The sequence below is a fragment of the Oryzias latipes genome, chromosome 1 (genome assembly GCF_053564925.1).
Source record: "Oryzias latipes strain Hd-rR chromosome 1, Olatipes_Hd-rR_3.1".
In the NCBI taxonomy this organism is placed as follows: domain Eukaryota; kingdom Metazoa; phylum Chordata; class Actinopteri; order Beloniformes; family Adrianichthyidae; genus Oryzias; species Oryzias latipes.
Genome location: NC_136237.1, coordinates 2,175,168 through 2,193,674, shown reverse-complemented (window position 1 = coordinate 2,193,674; position 18,507 = coordinate 2,175,168). Strand labels below are relative to the sequence as shown.

At 41.9% G+C, this 18,507-nt stretch overlaps 2 protein-coding genes across 2 annotated transcripts; both read left to right on the top strand.

Annotated features, from left to right (window-relative positions):
- Positions 1 to 1,174: 1,174 nt before the first annotated feature.
- LOC101154926 (glycine receptor subunit beta) lies at positions 1,175 to 14,280 on the top strand. Its single transcript, XM_004066314.4, has 11 exons — positions 1,175 to 1,384; positions 3,956 to 4,079; positions 4,861 to 4,967; positions 6,244 to 6,311; positions 6,928 to 7,154; positions 7,523 to 7,605; positions 7,814 to 7,951; positions 9,247 to 9,399; positions 10,011 to 10,159; positions 11,362 to 11,520; positions 13,695 to 14,280. Exons 2-11 carry the CDS (start codon positions 3,961 to 3,963, stop codon positions 13,986 to 13,988), a joined length of 1,497 nt encoding a protein of 498 aa, XP_004066362.1. The 5' UTR covers positions 1,175 to 1,384; positions 3,956 to 3,960; the 3' UTR covers positions 13,989 to 14,280.
- A 1,941-nt stretch (positions 14,281 to 16,221) lies between these two features.
- On the top strand, positions 16,222 to 18,372 carry ndufb7 (NADH:ubiquinone oxidoreductase subunit B7). Its single transcript, XM_004066315.3, has 3 exons — positions 16,222 to 16,502; positions 17,840 to 18,008; positions 18,209 to 18,372. The coding sequence occupies exons 1-3, from the start codon at positions 16,391 to 16,393 to the stop codon at positions 18,294 to 18,296; spliced, it is 369 nt and encodes a 122-aa protein (XP_004066363.1). The 5' UTR covers positions 16,222 to 16,390; the 3' UTR covers positions 18,297 to 18,372.
- The last annotated feature ends 135 nt before the right edge of the window (positions 18,373 to 18,507 follow it).

Genomic DNA, 18,507 nt, shown 5'->3' with positions numbered 1-18,507 from the left:
GCCAGCCATGGGATGGGCAGCCATTAAGTGTACAACTGTAGTTTCATTGACCTTTGACCTCAGCAAGAGGCCATCATCTTCAATAAAAAACACCTTTAGTGACTTCTACGAATTTAAACTCCTTCCAGGGATTTTGATCTATCGCCTCCAAACTCCTTGAGCATCATTGGGAAAATGCTTGAAATAAAATGTCGGAACTAGAAGTTTTTTTAGTGGCGTTAGCGTGACGAGCTCGCAAAAGTAACTTTTTCTTTTGATGCTGGCATTTTCTTTCCGCTAATATTTCCAAAATTTAATCCACAGATCCCTGGCTCAGCTTTCATGAAAGGATATGACATACAATATGACTATAGTGAGAATGTGGGCGTGGTTAACAAAAAGTCCGAAAATTTACTTTTGCAGGTTGTCCTAAAAATGACACAGACCTGCACGTCACCCCCAGGCGACCAAAAAAGAGAATGGTTGCTATGGAGATAAAACCAACAGAAAAGTCACCATTTATTAACCATAATTAGATCTGATGAATGCAACTTTCTAGTTGGATACTGCCATACAACACTGTTCGCGGCTTTAATTGTGTATTGTTGTGTACTTGCTGAGCTGCAGACAGGAAGGGACTGCAGAGGGTGAAATTTACTCCCCCAAAAAGGATCAGCAGCCTGTCTGAGCTTTCCGCAGACGGCTCTCACCTTGGACACCATCCTTCAACAGATTCAGCTTCCCCCGAGGCCGAGATTCAGATCTCTGTACTTTCAGGAAAACCCTTTTACCCCGAGGGCTTTTGAGCTCTTCAATTCAACACATTGCTTCTTTTTTCCACTACCTTCTAACCAAACTGCTAATATATTCATAATTTCCTGTATAATTATTGTCTTTCATGTACCATATCTGGTCTTTTAGTCCATTAGGAAATTCTTAATTTATCACCTGACATGTGCAAAATTAGGTCCTTTTTCTTAATATTTGTCTTTTTCCAAGACAAATCTATGAAATTGGATTGAATAATTTAGTAACTATATTCATGGCCAAACAATAATGTGACACTAACTGTATTTTAATATTTTGCATATAAACTCAGTCAGCACATAAAACAAAACAAATGACTCTCTTAATTAGAAAAAAAAAACAGTCTTTGTTTCAGTTTATTCTCCAATAATGTGAGAAAAGCAGCCTCATTATTGGTGCGAGTGCGATCGCTGCTGGTTCTGCGTAGGCTGCCAAAGAGGGACTTGGAACAGAGCGAAGCAGCAGTGCGGATAGAGCAGCACACGGCGCTGAGCACAGCAGAGCAAGGACATTAAACCAGCCTCCCACTGCAGCAGCATCCCGCCACGGAACAGCTGAGTCTCCCGTGCAGGATCCTGGAAAATCCCCCCAAACAAAGGTAAGAATCCAAACAATGGGCCATTCTTTCTGTCTGTCACCATCTTTTAGTAGTGGAGGACACGTGAATGCATGAAGCAAAGAGGGGAAAACAACGACTAAATACATTTGCATCACAGGAATTTGTTCCCTGTGGCAGATGAGCATAAATCTGCTGCAGGAATCTTGTTTTCTCACTGTTTTCCTGGGTATAAAGCATTTGCCTGACTTATTACAGTTGCTGCTGGCAGAGAGGAATGAGCCTGTGTGTGTGACTTTAACTGTGTCAGCGAGCTGTGTCATTGCATTTTGTCAGATTAGTCTGCAGTATTCTCCGCTATCGTTCTCCACGGCGCTCTGCTCTGTGTTTCCCTGTTCTTTTGCAAATGTCATATCTGATAAAAAGAGATTGTTCTGACAGTGACGGACGGCCAACACTGTTGACAGGATGGACACATTAGAAAATGAACTTTTTCTGTCACATATTCCGCCATCACATAAAAAGACAAAACATCCTCGCCAGAGTAGTGAGTGGATACAAACCATGCTTACAAACCTGCTGACAAAGCTAGTTCTGCCTTTTTCAACAGAAAAAAAACAAGTTGCAGGAATGTTGCATAACTGACATTCAGACTCCGATTTTGGCTTACATAGAGTAAAAGATGAAAATGATCAAATGAGAAATGTAAACTCACTGGCCACTCTCTAGACCCACCTGTCCATCAGCTCGTTAATGCAAATTTCTAATCAGCCAATCACATGTCTGCAAGTCAACACATTTATGTAGACGGGCTGGTCTGAGGATTCCATAAACTGCTGATCTACTGGGAATTTCACCCACAACCATCTTTAGGGTTTACAGAGAATGGTCCTAAAAGAGAAAACATCCAGAGAGCAGCAGTTCTGTGGATGGAAATGCCTCGTTGATGCCAGAGGTCAGAGGTCAGACTAGTTCCAGCTGATAGAAAGACAACAGGAACTCAAAGAACCACTGGATCCAACCGAGGTCTGCAGAAGAGCATCTCTGAAAGAACAACCCGTCCAACCTGGAGGCAGATGGACTACAGCAGTAGAAGACCACACCGGGTACCACTGCTGTCAGCTAAGAACAGGAAACTGAGGCTACAATTCACACAGACTCACCAAAACTGGACCATAGAAGATGGAAAAACGTTGTCTGGTCTGATGAGTCTCAGTTTCTGCTGCCACGTTCAGATGGTAGGGTCAGAATCTGGCCTCAACAACATGAAACCATGGATCCATCCTGCCTTCTATAAACGGTTAAGGCTGGTGGTGGTGGTGTCGTGGTGTGGGAATATTTATTGGCACCCTTTGGACCCCTTAGTACCACCTGAGCATGGTTCCAATGCCACAGCCTACCTGAGTATTGTTGCTGACCATGTCCATCCCTTTCTGACCACAGTGGACCATCTTCTGATGCTTCTTCCAGCAGGATAAGGCGCCATGTCATCAAGCTGGAATCATCTCATACTGGTTTCTAGAACATGACAATGAGTTCTCTGGACTCAAACGGCCTCCACAGTCACCAGAACCTAATAGAGAACCTTTGGGATGTGGTGGAACGGGAGATCAGCATCATGGATGTGCAGCAGACAAATCTGCAGGAACTATGTGATGCTGTCATGTCAACATGGACCAAAGTTTCTGAGGAATGTTCCCAGTACTATGTTGCAGACCGACCAGATCATAGTTGGTAGCAGAGGCTACCACAGAATCATAAAGAGTCTGTAGAAGAGGCCTGTACACTCCAATGGGCCTCAGTATCCTCAGAAGGTGGAGGTGGCCTTGGCCCATCTTGTCCAGGGGATCAGTGTTTTCAGCCCATTGTCTGCATCTGAGAACTGGAGCGACCGTGTGACATTACCCATAGAAAATGCTTTGATATTGAGTCAGGCCGAGTCATCCTTTTTAAAGCACTCACCAATCAGGAGCGAGCTTGTTGGAAGGCCACACCATTGCTACTTGAAAGCGCGTTACACAAGATTTGTCAAACATTTTAAACGTTGGGCGTCAGCAGGCTCCACCTACTTTTATTGAGGCGTCTGATTGGTCAGTTCACTGAAACTTGAACTACAGAAAAAAATATCATGAAAAAAACGAGGACTTTCAAGAAGTTGTTTAAAAAAAAGTCAGATCAGATACAGAACGGTTTTTCTGCCCAACAGAATGACTGAATAACAGCTGTTTATTTCTCTATTGAAGTCTGAGGGATTTTGGCTTCTTGGAGCCAGCAGGTACTTCCTGTTTGGATTCAGTTCACTGACACAGATCCCTGAAATCCGTGATGATTAGATAGATAGATAGATAGATAGATAGATAGACAACTTTATTTATCCATTTGGGAGGTTCCCGCATGGAAATTGACATGGAGATTGACCTGCATTCTAGTTTTCCAGCCATCATTGGCTGAGTCATCAGAGAAGAAAGATATTTGACTTGAAAAAAACAACCTAAAATGCCAAAGCCTAAACACACCCCTATTTAAATAACAACAATGTGATAAACATTGTTATTCTATGGATTGAAAATGAACTGTGAAGCCACTCTGTGTTGTAATGTCTTGCTGTTTTAGGCACCATGGCTGTTGGACTGAAGCCAGGGATTTTTCTGCTGCTGTTAATCGCTTGTTGGACATCTACCACTGCCAAAGAGGGAAAGTCAAAGGGAAAGAAAGGAAAGCAAGTCGTCTGTCCATCGTGAGTTAGAACGAGGTTTTCTATAAATACAATCAGATAGAAAAATATAGAGAATATTTGTAGACAAAACTAACAGAATTCAGTCATGTTGAGTGTGCCGACACAGAAGAAGTGACAGAAATGGTACACATTGGTTCTTCAGGTCTTTATTTTAAATGTAATACAACATTTTTAATCTTTTTGGCCATGTCCTTTCAAGATATGTGTTTAAAAATTCTTAGCTTGCGCCTTCAAGGGGGACAGAACTGGAACACAGAAAAACACCGTGTTGTAGACTATTGCAGTGTGCAACACTTGAGGCGTTTTTTTCTCAGGCTGTATGTAAGAGATGATCACACATCCAGGTTTGTTGTATTAGATCTGATGAATGCAACTTTCTAGCTGGATACTGACATGGACTGAGGGTGCTGGAGGTAGGAATGGTGGAATAGTTTTTATACAGTTTACTTACATTTTCAAACTTTCTATTTTACAGTCTGCTGTTAGACCTAACCTGTAATGACGTCTGAAAAAACTCTGGAATAGAAAACATATTAGATCCAGTATCCAGATAATTATTTACAACAACCCCACGTGATTTCACATGTTCCTCTGGACACTGACCTTTTACATGTGTCAAAAGTTCCTTTTTTTACCATGTTATCATGTGACCTAGCCATGAAATGTGCTTGTCTAGAAAATGGAGAAATGGGAAATGGATAAGCAGTGCAGCCTTTTTCCATTGTAGTTTTTGCAATTTTGTTCTACTATGGTAAATCTCATCATTTTCTTATCAAAACAGACAGTTGTCACCTGAAGATCTGGCGCAAGTTCCAGCAAATTCTACATCCAACATTTTGAACCGACTGATGGTCAGTTATGACCCAAGGATAAGGCCCAACTTTCAAGGTAATGCACAATCACCACAATTTCTTGGTCTAGAAAAGTGAGTTAGTGGTTTGTTAAAACTCAGCAATACTGTATGCCGATGATGTGTTAATTTGTTTAATCTTGTAATGGTTGTGGTATTATTTTGGCCTCTAATTAAATTTCTTCACATCATTTTCTAGGATTTGGTGAGATGAAAATGTTTGAGGGCCGACCATTATATTAAATGCAAATGAACTATTTAATGAACATTTTATAGCGATGCCTGACTTTTCTATTCTTCACGTGGAGAGAAAATAGATCTAAATAAGCTATCACCTAAATGACTGTTGTTCATTTATCAATTTTTCGCACCGTCATTCTCAGTTAGCTTGTTGTAAATAGCGTGTCTTGTCTGGTAGTGCTTCTTGACATTGAAGTTGTTTCAAATGTCACAGTAAAAACATTCCCATTATCACTTGCCCTGGACGCGGCGGCCCTCACCGTCAACTTTCCTTTTCTATCTAGAGTTAACATTTTAGAGATAAGCTAGAAAGTGTCTGTCACAAGAGCAGGCAGACGTCTGGGTCCAGATGCAGCAGGTTTATTAGCTCAGCTAAAAATTCACAAAGCTAAATCAGGGTCAGGTAGGCAGGAGTCAATAACAGACATGTGATCATCAGAGGACAGACAGGAAGGTCAAAATCCAGGTGAGGGTCGGGGCAGGCGCAAGGCAAACAGGGTCAGGGTCATGAGACAAGGGTTCAGGTCCAGATGTTACGCTTGGTGATGAAGGCAGAGTGGCACAAACATACTTCGCCCTGAGCTCAGTCCAGTGCAGTGCTTAAGTATGCTGTGGTTGTTTGAAAAAAAAAAAAGCGGGGAGTCGCAGATTTTTGAATAAAAGAAAGGAGCATGCGGGCCCATGGAAATTTGGACGCCGGCCGGACTTTGGACATGTCTGCCTTAAAACATGGGGGGGCACAGGGGCACGGAGAGAGCAAGCCCCAGCCCAACGAGAAAACAGTATCCGCCCCAGACGATCACCCCACCACCACCCTACAGCTCTGAGCATTCCCCAACCCCTAGGCTCGAACCAAGGCCCCCCAAGGAAGACCAACCGTAACTGTGTTGGATTTGGGTTTAGAAACGATTGTAATGATTGACAAAATACTACAGATGACTATACCTGCAGATACTCAAAGCACTTCTTAAAGGCTCGTGGGCCAAACTAGCATTTCGGTTTTACCTGATCGCTACAAACCCTGGATTTACCGGTTTCAGTCAAGCTATTGTGCTTTATGTGATCCTTTTTCAGGAATTCCAGTTGAGTCCAAGGTGAACATTTTCATTAACAGTTTTGGATCGATCCAGGAGACAACCATGGTATGACCAGTTTTTTTCGTCAAAGAAGTTTCCATTAACGGACAACCAGCACATTTGTTACTTTTTATTGTATTTTATTTTGTTTGAGTCAGTTCCATTTACGATAGGAAATTCAACAATTCATCAATCTTTATGTAAATGTGTATTTATACAGTTAAATGTGTGTGTGCCTTTCATGTGTTTTATCACGTGAAGGTTTGCGAACACACCCACAATACCAGCATTTATTAGGAATTTTTATCAAGGGTTTCATGGAAACTGTTAGCTTAAGTCACCAAAACTTCATAATTAAAGATATTTTCTGTTCCAGTTGCGTTTTAAAAAATATCTTCTGTCATTGTTTTTTAACCACGTGGTTAATCTGTATTTTCTATTAGACCACATGTTGAAGATTTTACCTCCACTGAAGGGTTGCTAGTTGAATCTCTGATCAGTCATGATCAGATCATTGGGGTTAAATCATGAACCCAATAGGTTCCCTTGTCTTTCCTTGTTCTAGAGCAGCAGCTCAGTGGCCTCGATTCCAGCAGCGGGCCGCCTCGACTTTAAAACAGATCGTTTTACAAATGTACTGTGTTATAAAACAACAGAGATAAGTCGTGTTTTCTTCCTACAGGATTATCGTATCAACATATTTCTTCGTCAAAGGTGGAATGACCCTCGTCTGCAACTTCCTGCCGACTTTAAAAGTGATTCCCTCACTATCGACCCCAAGATGTTCCAGTGTTTGTGGAAACCAGACCTTTTCTTTGCTAATGAAAAAAATGCGAACTTTCATGACGTAACACAGGACAACATTCTTCTGTTCATATTTAGAAATGGAGACATCTTGATCAGCATGAGGTTTGCATCCATATGTCATCTTCATTTCTTAGACAGAGAGGCATTAGAACTGACTGCAAAGAGGGTCTAAGGGCAGCTAGCCCAGTTCACCTTAGCCTGTTTAGTTACTTCAGTTTAGAATTTACCCATTGAATTCTATGACTTCATGATCCTTATGACTTTGTGTTTACTATACAATTACTGGCATGAAGCCCGTTGAGATGACTATTGTTGTGATATTGGGCAGTGAAAATAAAATAGAATGAAATGTAAGAAAAAAGGTTTTGACAAATTCTGAGTCAGTTTACAGCGAATTAAAACCATAAAATTACAGATGAGAAAAACGGAATCCATGTCTGATCAGTATATGTGTTTATATGTGCGTTTAGGCTCTCAGTGACTCTGTCGTGTCCTTTGGATCTCACGCTCTTCCCAATGGATACACAAATGTGCAAGATGCAGCTGGAGAGTTGTGAGTACATACACAATATCTGGAAACAGTCACACACTGTTTTTATTTGTCATTTAATTGTAATTTGTTTAAAAAAATCATATTTACAATTTAGCTGTGAAATCAATTGCGTGTCTTAAGATGTGCACATCGTACCAAACTTTACAAAATAAAAGTTTGTTTTTAGCATTTTGTCAAAATATTAACGTTTTGCATTTTTCCGTTTTAGTCGGCTACACTACCAGTGATCTGGTCTTTATGTGGCAATCTGATCCGGTGCAGATGGATGAGATTGCTCTCCCACAATTTGACATCAAACAAGAAGACATCAAATATGGAAACTGCACAAAGTACTACCAAGGAACAGGTGTTTGTGTTTTATCAAGTCTGTTTGTTTTGGAGGGGCAACGATTCCATGCATACCATAATTTGTGGTTGACGATATGATTCATAGTCAATTTTTAAAAATCTGATTGGATCTGATCCTCTGTCCTAAAGTGGATCCAGATCCTCTGTCCTAAAGTGGATCCAGATCCTCTGTCCTAAAGTGGATCCATATCCTCTGTCCTAAAGTGGATCCAGATCCTCTGTCCTAAAGTGGATCCAGATCCTCTGACCTAAAGTGGATCCAGATCCTCTGTCCTAAAGTGGATCCAGATCCTCTGTCCTAAAGTGGATCCAGATCCTCTTGATCCAAACTTCCAGCAGTGAGACTCAGACAGAAATTCCTGCTACTGAACAGTTTTCCAGATTCTTGGATTTCTTCCAGATCATCAAGTTAATGAAATCTGTGTCCAAACAAACAAGTAAACTAGAATGAATGTCAAATCCATTCACATGTTAGTTTCCTAAAGTTCACCACTGTTGTTTTTTCACATCCAAAGAATCCAAAGGGAACATTCTTAGAACATTCAAGACACTGGATGGTCACATGACTTTGATATAGTGTTTGGACTGAAACGATGGACCGTCCGATTCTGCTCCATCATGTGTGTTGTCTGCTGTGATTGGTCGTTTTTACGTTACAGTAAAAATAACCCTACTGCACTTCAATCCAAATGGTATTTAAAAAGATCAATGTAATCGATTTATTTCATTTTGAAACAATGTTTTAATGGTGTAGGCTGATTAGATTAACGATTTCCCTCAGACAGATCAGTCCGGTTGGATAAATCAATGAAGTGGATCAATCGTTACACCCCTAGTTAACACGTATTCAGGACATTACTTGCAGTTTTAATGTGCTCCCAAGCCAACATAGAATAGAAGAGTAAGAATGCGTTATGGTCAACATAAGATGTGCTGAACGGTGGTGTAGTGGTTAGCACCCTGCCTTTGTTCAGCAGTACCAGGCTAGGATTCAACACCCCTGTGACTGCACATGTGACTGAGCGGGTTTAGAAGATGAAAAAATGGTCGATTTTAGGATTTGACAGCTGTGGTCGGTTTCTTGATATTGATAAATGCACTGATCCCAGTTGTCTCAGAATTGAAATTCTCATTGGGAATTGAATGGTGAAGGTGAGATGAAGTATCTGCGTTTGAAGGTGTTTCACTATCAAATCTATTCATGGTTAAAAGTCGACATAATGGAATCATTTACGTGTAGAAGAAGAAAGAAGGTCTTAATATCCTGTTTTTCCTCTTTATCTGTCTGTCTAGGATACTATACCTGTGTTGAGGTGATTTTTACGTTACGTCGGCAAGTTGGTTTCTACTTGATGGGAGTTTATGCTCCAACTCTACTGATTGTAGTTCTGTCCTGGTTGTCCTTCTGGATCAATCCTGATGCCTCAGCGGCGAGGGTCCCACTTGGTGAGTCCAACTAGAAACGAGGATGCGTGATAAAACATTCACATACATTTTGAAATAACTGGAAGATTTATCTTCTTTGGCTGCTATGATGTTTACATCCTGCATCATCTCCTGTGGTTTTAATGTGGTCCATTCGTCTCACATCTGTGAAATTTTCACGTAAAGAACACAACCTTTCTCACTTTTTCCTCATATGTGACCAATTTTCATCTGTGCAACCTTTTGTTTACATCTTTATTTATTTTTTGAATGAAAAATCATTTTATTTTTTGCATTTCAGAGTATTTCTGCTTTCATTTTATTTAATTTTTTATATGTATTTTATATTTCACATCTTTATTTATTTATTTTTAAAATAAAAAAATATTTTCTTTTTGCATTTCTGATTATTTCTCCTTTATTTTATTTTTTATATTTTTATGTTTTAAATCGTTAAAACTGTTTTTGGCAGGTTTCTCTGCCAAATTGACACATTTACAGACACATTAAATACATAGCATTGAACAAATCGCTGTTCTATTCTGCATTCTTCTTCCTTAAAGTAATAATGTTCACCAGACGGCACAGCCTGGATCCCTGACATGCTATTGTTGACGTTTGCCCGTCTCCAGGTATCTTGTCTGTACTCTCTCTGTCCAGTGAGAGTATGTCCTTGGCCTCTGAACTACCAAAGGTGTCTTATGTAAAGGCCATCGATATCTGGCTCATAGCCTGCCTGCTCTTTGGGTTCTTTTCACTGGTGGAGTATGCTGTAGTGCAGGTCAGTACAAAACACACTCATGCACTCACACACATGCACACGCACACACACACATGCACTCACACCAGATGGAATCACTGAGAGAGAAGAATTGTTCTTTTCTGCTGACTTCCCGGTTACGTCTTCACATTAATCTTGTGCCTCCGCTGTAATAATTTACAACCACAAGACTTTACTTTACATGAAGATTTCTTTGGGAAATCGCTTTAACACTTGAAAGGACTGAATATCAGCTGCTCTCTGCTGCACTAATAAACCGACGAAACAGGCTGCAGGGTTGGGGGTTTCAGCCCCAATAACAGCTGAAATAGCATCGTTTTGAGCCATTATTCCTGGAGCAAAACTCACTGTTTTGAGCAATCAAAACAATTTTCCCTGCAGAGAAATTCTCTCTCTGCTGTGCTCAGACTAAAGCAGATCACCGTGATACAAATGTGCCACAAAAGCCAGCCAATCACAGACACGGACAAACAAACTGGAACTGTGACAAACAGAGGAATGTCTGTGATTGGCTGGCTTTTCAGACACAATTTCTCTGAAGTGAAAATTGTTTTGTTGGCACATGTTTTTGAGTGTCAAGTGCACAATGATTTTTTGAGAACACAAAATGTTTGTTTGAGAGTGTTGTACTTGGAATGATGACACAAAAATCACTTCATAAGTTTTGAGATCGTTTTACTCTGGACCAGAGGTCCCACAGCGTCACACAGATCATCAGAAGCTGAGCGTGTCATGAGGAATTGTTGGATCCACAGCTCTTCTGGAAAACCACCATTTCCCAAAATGTCATCATCCGTAGCCCCTCCCACGTGTAAGGAGCTCGCCGCTCCACGGCCTGAAGAAGACGCCGACGTCTCCTTTGATAGATGATGATGAGCGCTAGAGCCGTGGCAGAAATGGGAATGTATCTGCTGTCAATCAAAGTGTTGGTCACATCCGTGTTTCTGAAGGACTTATGGCGTCAGCTGGTTTGTTTATTCGCATAATTAGGATTTAATGGAAACAGTGACATTGTTTGAATTGTGTTTTTGTAACATTTCTGGAAAGCTTTGCAGGTATGTGTGACGGAAACGCAGCTAGTTTATATAAAATGTTAAGAAAAAGGATGGCTAATATGCCAAGCACAATAAAGATGACCAAATTCAAAGTTTTAATATCTTTGACGTCTCATCCAACTCTGTGCTTACATTTCTGTGTTTCAGGTCATGTTAAATAGTCCAAAACGGATCGAAGAGGAAAAAGTCAAAATGGCCTCAAAAGAAAAAGCGTTACAAGAGAAAGAAGGAAAGAAACATTCCAATAAAACCAACAACACGGTCAACGGCACAGGTGGAACTCCCATTCATGTCAACACTCTGCAGGTAAACCCGTCTTTCTTGTCAAACCATCATCTTTTAAAAGTTGTAAGGGAAACCTACAAAAACCCTCACACAGACACACTCAGCCCCCCCTTTTCCTCCTGTGATGTCATGACCACGAAAGACATGGGGCAGGTTTAGGAGTTGGATGGATTTGACTGATGGTGAAACACCATCACGGCGGAATCCTGGAGGGACTGGCGAGTACAGTTTGAGCTGTCGTCCCAGCTGCCCTTAGGGGTAAATACTGGCTGTCTGCGGGGGCAAAATGAGCAAATCAGTGCAGGTGCAAATTCTTTAAATCATGGAAAAATGCTGGAGCGCCTGTCGGGCAAAAATGCACTATTTTTCTCCATGTGCATGCTGCAGGCGGCGGGTCGTAGAGACCACTTAAGGGTAAGAGTGTCGTGGGTGAGACAGGGTTTTCATTTTTTTCAACCCCTCCAAATCCTATGCACTGTTCACGTGACACGTGCACGCTCCTAATGCAGCCTGACTGTTAGAAATGAGGAAATTAGACAATCAAGTTTGTGTGGATATCCTATAGACACTTACGTGTACATCACGTGCACATCCCGTGCATGCAGCATTTGTGTGCGGTCAGTAAGGAGCCGCTACTCAAACCTCACGAACGACTTAAGTGTGGCGTACGACTGCATCACCTGTGTGTCATAAGTGTGTGTAACTTCCTTATGAGTACTTTACGATACACTAATCACATGCGCAACAATAGCTGCGGTTCTATGTGCAAAATATCTTTGATCAGATCGAAGATGGGATTAGAATTGAACCGTGTTCATGGATCCAGAAAAACTTGATCTGATTATAACAAACGTTTCCATACGTCACACTTTCAGTCAGAATAAATCATTGTGACACGAGCAGAACTCTCTAAAATACCGGAAATGACCGTAGAAGAAGAAACATTGAGTTCTGTTGTAAACAAGCTGCAGCATAGAGGTGATTTTATTATTGTTATGATTATTAATGAGTGCTTGTTCGCCTGTTTTCTTGGCTGCACAGAGCCAGAAGAAGGGTTAGCTTAGGCTAACACGTGCTAACAACAACATTTAGCCGTGGATGCAGTTCAAATCCATGCGGTCGATGCTGCAATCTGCATCTCTGCTGCCTGCATGTAAACATGTGGGAACAACATCAGCCTTTATTCAGAAATAACATGAATTCACAGGATTGTTTCCACGGTTTCTCAGGACTCTGCAGCGTTTCTCCATTGAATAGCCGCCTCCGTTAGCTCACATCCGTCCCAGAGCCGCTCCTCTGCTACGAGACCCGGTTCTATCGGGAGACCCGGTTCTCCTGAGTCCAGCAGCTCGCTCACGCAGAGAAGCAAGACGGATGGCGGTTCAAAGCCTCTTCTGGAGCGCCACACCGCAACAAAACGCCCCCCACGAAGCTACATGTCTCTGCTCTGATCAGAGACACGCTTCACACGGGTGGAGCAGGCGGTCGGTCCTGTTTGTGCTCCAAAGTCTCCTCCGGAGCGTCACACCGTCTATGCGTGATGTAAACCAGAACAGCTGTGACTCAAGATTAGAGTAAACCATTTACATTTACCATGATCTGATCAACAATCTGCATAACCCACCTGTCTCCAATGGAAAGAAACTTTGATCTGACTGAGTCTGATGGGTGCAGAGTATTCTGAGTGGCGTGTTTACATGACGCATTTTTATTCTGATCAGGCGTTCTTTCCCATTACTTTTGTCCATGTAAAAGCAACTAATGGTCCGTTCCATTTCCATGAGGCGGTTATACGAGCTTCAAGTAAACTGCAACACACGCCTGAGCTCCTCTGCAGATGCAGCCGCTCCTCTGGACGAGCCTGTAGGTTGACCTGTACAGGTGCATGTGACTGAGGCTTCACATGGTCATGGCGTTGTTGGCACAAGTTTCCGATTCAAGGAGCAGTACTTCACAAAATTCAGAACAAAACACGTCAAACTAAACATGTGAAAATCCTGCATGGTGGGTGTCTCCCTCTGATTGGTTCTTTCCATCAGTTTGGGAGAACCGACAACCTCAACATGTCTTCTGTGTCACGCAAACACCGCTCTATACCAGGCTGCAAATATGTAGGCACGGCGTCTGAAAGGAAGCAGAAAGAGAGGCTTCACGGTGTGCAGGTCTGACAGCTTTCAGTCTTCCCTTCTCACCAGGTGGTGGAGAACCGTTGTAAGAAGGTTTGCACCTCCAAGTCCGACCTGCGGTCCAATGACTTCAGCATCGTCGGATCTTTGCCTCGAGACTTTGAACTTTCCAACTTTGACTGCTACGGAAAACCCATCGAGGTCACAGGTGCCATCAAGTCCAACAGCAAATCCAACAAGAAACCTGCACCGCCGAAGCCCGTCATACCTGCTGCCGCCAAGCGCGTGGATCTCTACGCTAGAGCCCTCTTCCCGTTTTCTTTTCTTTTCTTCAATGTTGTCTATTGGTCGGTTTACCTGTGAGAGAGAGATTGGAGGATCGTCTGAACTTTACTAGCGGCTTTTATATTTTAAAACCATCTATGCAACGTTACCTGTGGAAGTAACCATAAATGATCAGCCTCACAGCACAGACTCGCTTTTATTCGTTATATAATCATTGCATGTGTGTTTGTGCGGTAAAATACTATCTAGAATAAAACGTACGAAAGTCATTCAAGGATCTACAAGCTGTTGCTGATTCAAAATCTTCTGACATCATGGAAACAAAGTTACAAGAATGTAAAGAAATAAATGTCAAATATTATAAACATAACTGTCTTTTTCGCCTTTATGTTGCAAAATGTGAACTTTACTGAATTTATTTTCTAGCTTTCTTTTGGCAGAGATTTTAATTTGCAGTGGAGGAAAAAAATATTTGATACTTTGCTGATTTTGTACATTTGCCTGTCTGTCGTCCTGACGTTCATTTGAAAAGAGGGATAAAAAATCAAGAAAGACTTTATAAATATATTTGCATGTCACTGACGGAAATAAGTATGTGATCCTTCTTGGCAGACAGACATATTACTTTGTGGGAAACCCTCATCATCATCATCATCATCAGCAGGTCAGAGGTTTCTGGTAGTTGATGATCAGGTTTCTGCACAGATCAGGAGGTTTTCTGCTCCACTCTTCTTCACAGATGATTTCTAAATCATTCAGATTTGGTGGCTGTTGCTTAGCAACCCTGAGCTTCAGCTCTATCTATAGGCTGAGGTCCAGAGACCGGCTGGACCGCTCCATGACCCTGATCTGCTTCTTCTTTTTCGTCTTGTATGTCTTGGGTCATGATCCTGTTGGGGGACCCATCCACCCCCCACTTAATCCTCCTGGTGGAGGGAAGGACGTTCTCACTCAGGATTGGACGGTACATGGCTCCGCCCATCCTCACAGAGAAAGTAGCCCTGTGCAGAAAAACACCCCCAAACCATAATGCTTCCACCTCCATGCTTGACAGTGAGGACAGCGTTCTTGGGGTCATCGGCAGCATTTCTCCTCCTCCAAACACGACGGCTTGAGTTGATGCTAAAGAGCTCTGGAACCGGAAACGCCTGGCCCAGAACCACAGCAGAGCCTGTCGTCCCAACACGAGTCGCTAAGCTGTGGCTCAGAAGACGTTTGAGAAGTTTTTTGGATCAACAGTCAAACACGAGCAAAATAAAATGTCTAATTTGGTGATTTCAATGCTAAAGCAGCTGGCCAAATGAATGTTATGCCTTATCTTCTCATATTGTCGTGTTATTTGATATATTTCCTTGTAATCAAACCTTTAATTCTTCTATTTATTCATCTTGTTGCAACTTTAACCAACATAAAAACAAAATTTTAGAGAATAGTTTTTGTCTCCAAATTTAAACGGCACTCCTGAGCATCTGACTGATAAAAATGGTGGGTGGATCATTATTACTGTGAAAAAAACTGATCAACCTAATTTCATTCAAACCAATGCCTCGAACGATCAAAAGAAGAAATTAGTCAATGAATCCAAAGATATCGTCAGTCCATGGTGCTGACAGTATGTCATTTCTGCTTAGTGCTCTCAAAGTCAATGAAAAGATGTTCTTTGCCGGGGTTTTAACATGGTTAATTCATGAGACATCTGTGTAATTTCACGTAAAGACCACAACTTTTCTCACTTTTTCCACGTAGATTCACGCATGACCAGTTTTTATCTGTGCTATATGTGCAAAATGTACGTAGCGGCTGTGGGACACGGCCTGAAAGTTGCACTGCAGTAACCCTTGTGCAATCCTAGGCACTTTAACATTAGGAGTGGGGTCATCTAGACCCACTAGACAGTGCTCTGAACCTTTTTTCCTCAATGATTTGTGATCTTCACTGGTGTCCATGGATTACATGAAATCTTTCCACCTTTATCCACCTTTGTCATGGTAGGGGGAACATGTCATCTAAGATATCTTGATGGCACAGATAAAGTCAGAATTGTATTCTTCTCACAGCTCCTTTCCAGTCATGAAGATGTTCTTATGTAGTGGACTGAATAATATGTTAATTAAGTTAATGTGTGGTACTCTTTATGAAAGGAACAAGTAAACAGACAGAATAATAAAGTAAACCTTGGAATATGTACATTAATTTTTTTTTTCATTATTTAAATTATAAAAAATAAAGGGTTCAACGTTGAATTTTAATCTTTTTATTCACCGCGCAGTCTCTTCTGAAAAGTTATTAGTCCAGATTGCAGAGGGGAAGTGTTTCTGTGTCACCCCAGACTGCTGACATACTACTTCCGGTTGCAAGCGGAAGTGAAGTCTGTGTACATGGAGGTGACCCAACGGCATATTTAGCGGATAATTCTGTTAAATTTGGGCGTCTGGAACAGAGTTGGGTTTTAATAGAGGGCTCTTAACTTCATTGGCGCGATGGGAGCTCATCTTGTGAGGCGGTATGTCACCGAAACCGACACCGAACCGGACCCTGCTAGGAAATTTGAATTCGACCCCGTTTTGGGGTTTCCTGAAAGAAAGGAAAGAGGTTAGTGATCTGTCTCTTTTGACAAAATAACCTAAAAACATAACGAGTAATTATATTTCTGTCCCCGGTGCAGACAGGGGTCCTCAGGATAAAAATGGACGTGTTGTTCCTTCTAAAACCGTATTTGCACCGTCCGTCTAATTAGTAGTCAACTACGGGGACCCTGTTAGCTTAAATCTAAGCTCTCATTTGAAATAGTTATGAAAATTCAATATATATATTTACGTTGAGACTAGAACGAACGTTACGCTCAAATCTCGCGTTAGGGTTAGCTTGGTACGCTCTGCGCCTGCGCAGGTTTGTCCTCCCATGTACGTGGAGAGATCGCTCTCTGATCTGGACCCAGGAATTGCTTTAATCTTGGGATCAGGACTGCGTGAACGTGGGGTCATGTGGCTTCGTTCAAACTGAAACTCAAAATGTTCACATTTCACATCATTTTAATAGTTTTACCAATTTTTAAGAATGCAAAGAACAAATCAGTCGCTGTGCTTCCATTGACTTTAAAATCGCACATATTGGATTCGTGATACTAAATATGCCTAATGGACACAACACAATTATGAAAAATGTTTTTGCGCTTGTTAGTTTTGTTAGGCGTATCCAAATGGAGGCATTTCCCAAAAGGGCAACGGAAACGGCTCTTTCAAATTAATTGAGTCATGTGACCAACAACCAGATGGCGATGCCCTTCTTGGTGGGAACTGGCGGTCTTGGGCGCTGCACGGCGGGCGCCACCAGAGGTCCCACAGCGTCACACAGATCATCAGAAGCTGAGCGTGTCATGAGGAATTGTTGGATCCACAGCTCCTCTGGAAAACCACCATTTCCCAAAACGGCTTCATCCGTAGCCCCTCCCACGTGTAAGGAGCTCGCCGCTCCACAGCCTGAAGCGGACGCCAACGTCTCCTTTGATAGATGATGATGAGCGCTAGAGCCGTGGCAGAAATGTGAATGTATCTGCCAAAGTGTTGGTCACATCCGTGTTTCTGAAGGACTTATGGCGTCAGCTGGTTTGTGTTTGTTCACACAATTAGGATTGAATGGAAACTGTGTCATTGTGAAGTTGTGTTTTTTCAACATTTCTATCATTTTGATCAAGTTTTGTACATATGTGTCAAAAGGAAGACAAGTTTAAACAAACTGGAACATTTGCCGACAGTCAAGCAAGTTAGCATGTGTGGTGGTGACGTCATCCATGCATGGATAGGAAAAAAATCTGTACCTTATTTAAGAAAATGCCCCCAGGAACTCCATCAAATAGACTATATTTTTCATTTTTCCCCCCCATCACTGTCAGTCAGAGTAAAGCAGCTGTTGTGACGTTTGTTCTTTAGAGATGGTTGCGACCCAGGAGCACATGAACTTGGCCCACCTGCCCCTGGAGCAGAGGGACTATTGCGCTCACCACCTCCTGAAACTCATGAAATGTAAGCGGGACAACTGGCCGAACTTCCTGGCTTGTAAGCACGAGAGGCACGACTGGGACTACTGCGAACACCAGGAGTAAGTCTTTGGTTTTTCCTCCTTATTTGTTGGCTAGTAAGTCACATTTAGGAAAATCATCTTTCTGAGTCATTAAAAAAAAATTAACTATTTAGATTTGTTTGACATCTGATAAGACGCAGAGAACAGAGAATTGACAATAACATTCATGTTGTACAAACTGTTCGGCTCTTTTAATGGAATGACGAATCCCTTCTTAGCTACGTGATGCGAATGAAGGAGTACGAGAGGGAGAGGAGGCTCCAGCTGAGGAAGAAGAGAATCGAAGCCAACGCAGAAGCTGCATAATCTACGCCAACTTTGCTTCCTTGTGTATATAGATATACTGGCAGTTTCTCCCATTAAAACAATATTCTCAAACGTCCATCACGTGTTTGTCTTAAATGTGAGAAATGTTCATCAACGGATGTCTACAAACGCTCAGAGGGAGGAGAACGTCTCATTGGCTCGTTTCAGTTCCAAGCGGCGTCAGATCAAACTAACATTTTCTGACAAATGT

Bases quoted from the DNA above. Each gene is read 5' to 3' on its own strand.
- LOC101154926 (XM_004066314.4), top strand. From the start codon at position 3,961: ATGGCTGTTGGACTGAAGCCAGGGATTTTTCTGCTGCTGTTAATCGCT. The intron at 6,312-6,927 runs GTATGACCAGTT...TTCTTCCTACAG, and splicing joins CGATCCAGGAGACAACCATG to GATTATCGTATCAACATATT. The intron at 9,400-10,010 runs GTGAGTCCAACT...GCCCGTCTCCAG, and splicing joins AGCGGCGAGGGTCCCACTTG to GTATCTTGTCTGTACTCTCT.
- ndufb7 (XM_004066315.3), top strand. From the start codon at position 16,391: ATGGGAGCTCATCTTGTGAGGCGGTATGTCACCGAAACCGACACCGAA. The intron at 16,503-17,839 runs GTTAGTGATCTG...TTTGTTCTTTAG, and splicing joins TCCTGAAAGAAAGGAAAGAG to AGATGGTTGCGACCCAGGAG. The intron at 18,009-18,208 runs GTAAGTCTTTGG...ATCCCTTCTTAG, and splicing joins GACTACTGCGAACACCAGGA to CTACGTGATGCGAATGAAGG.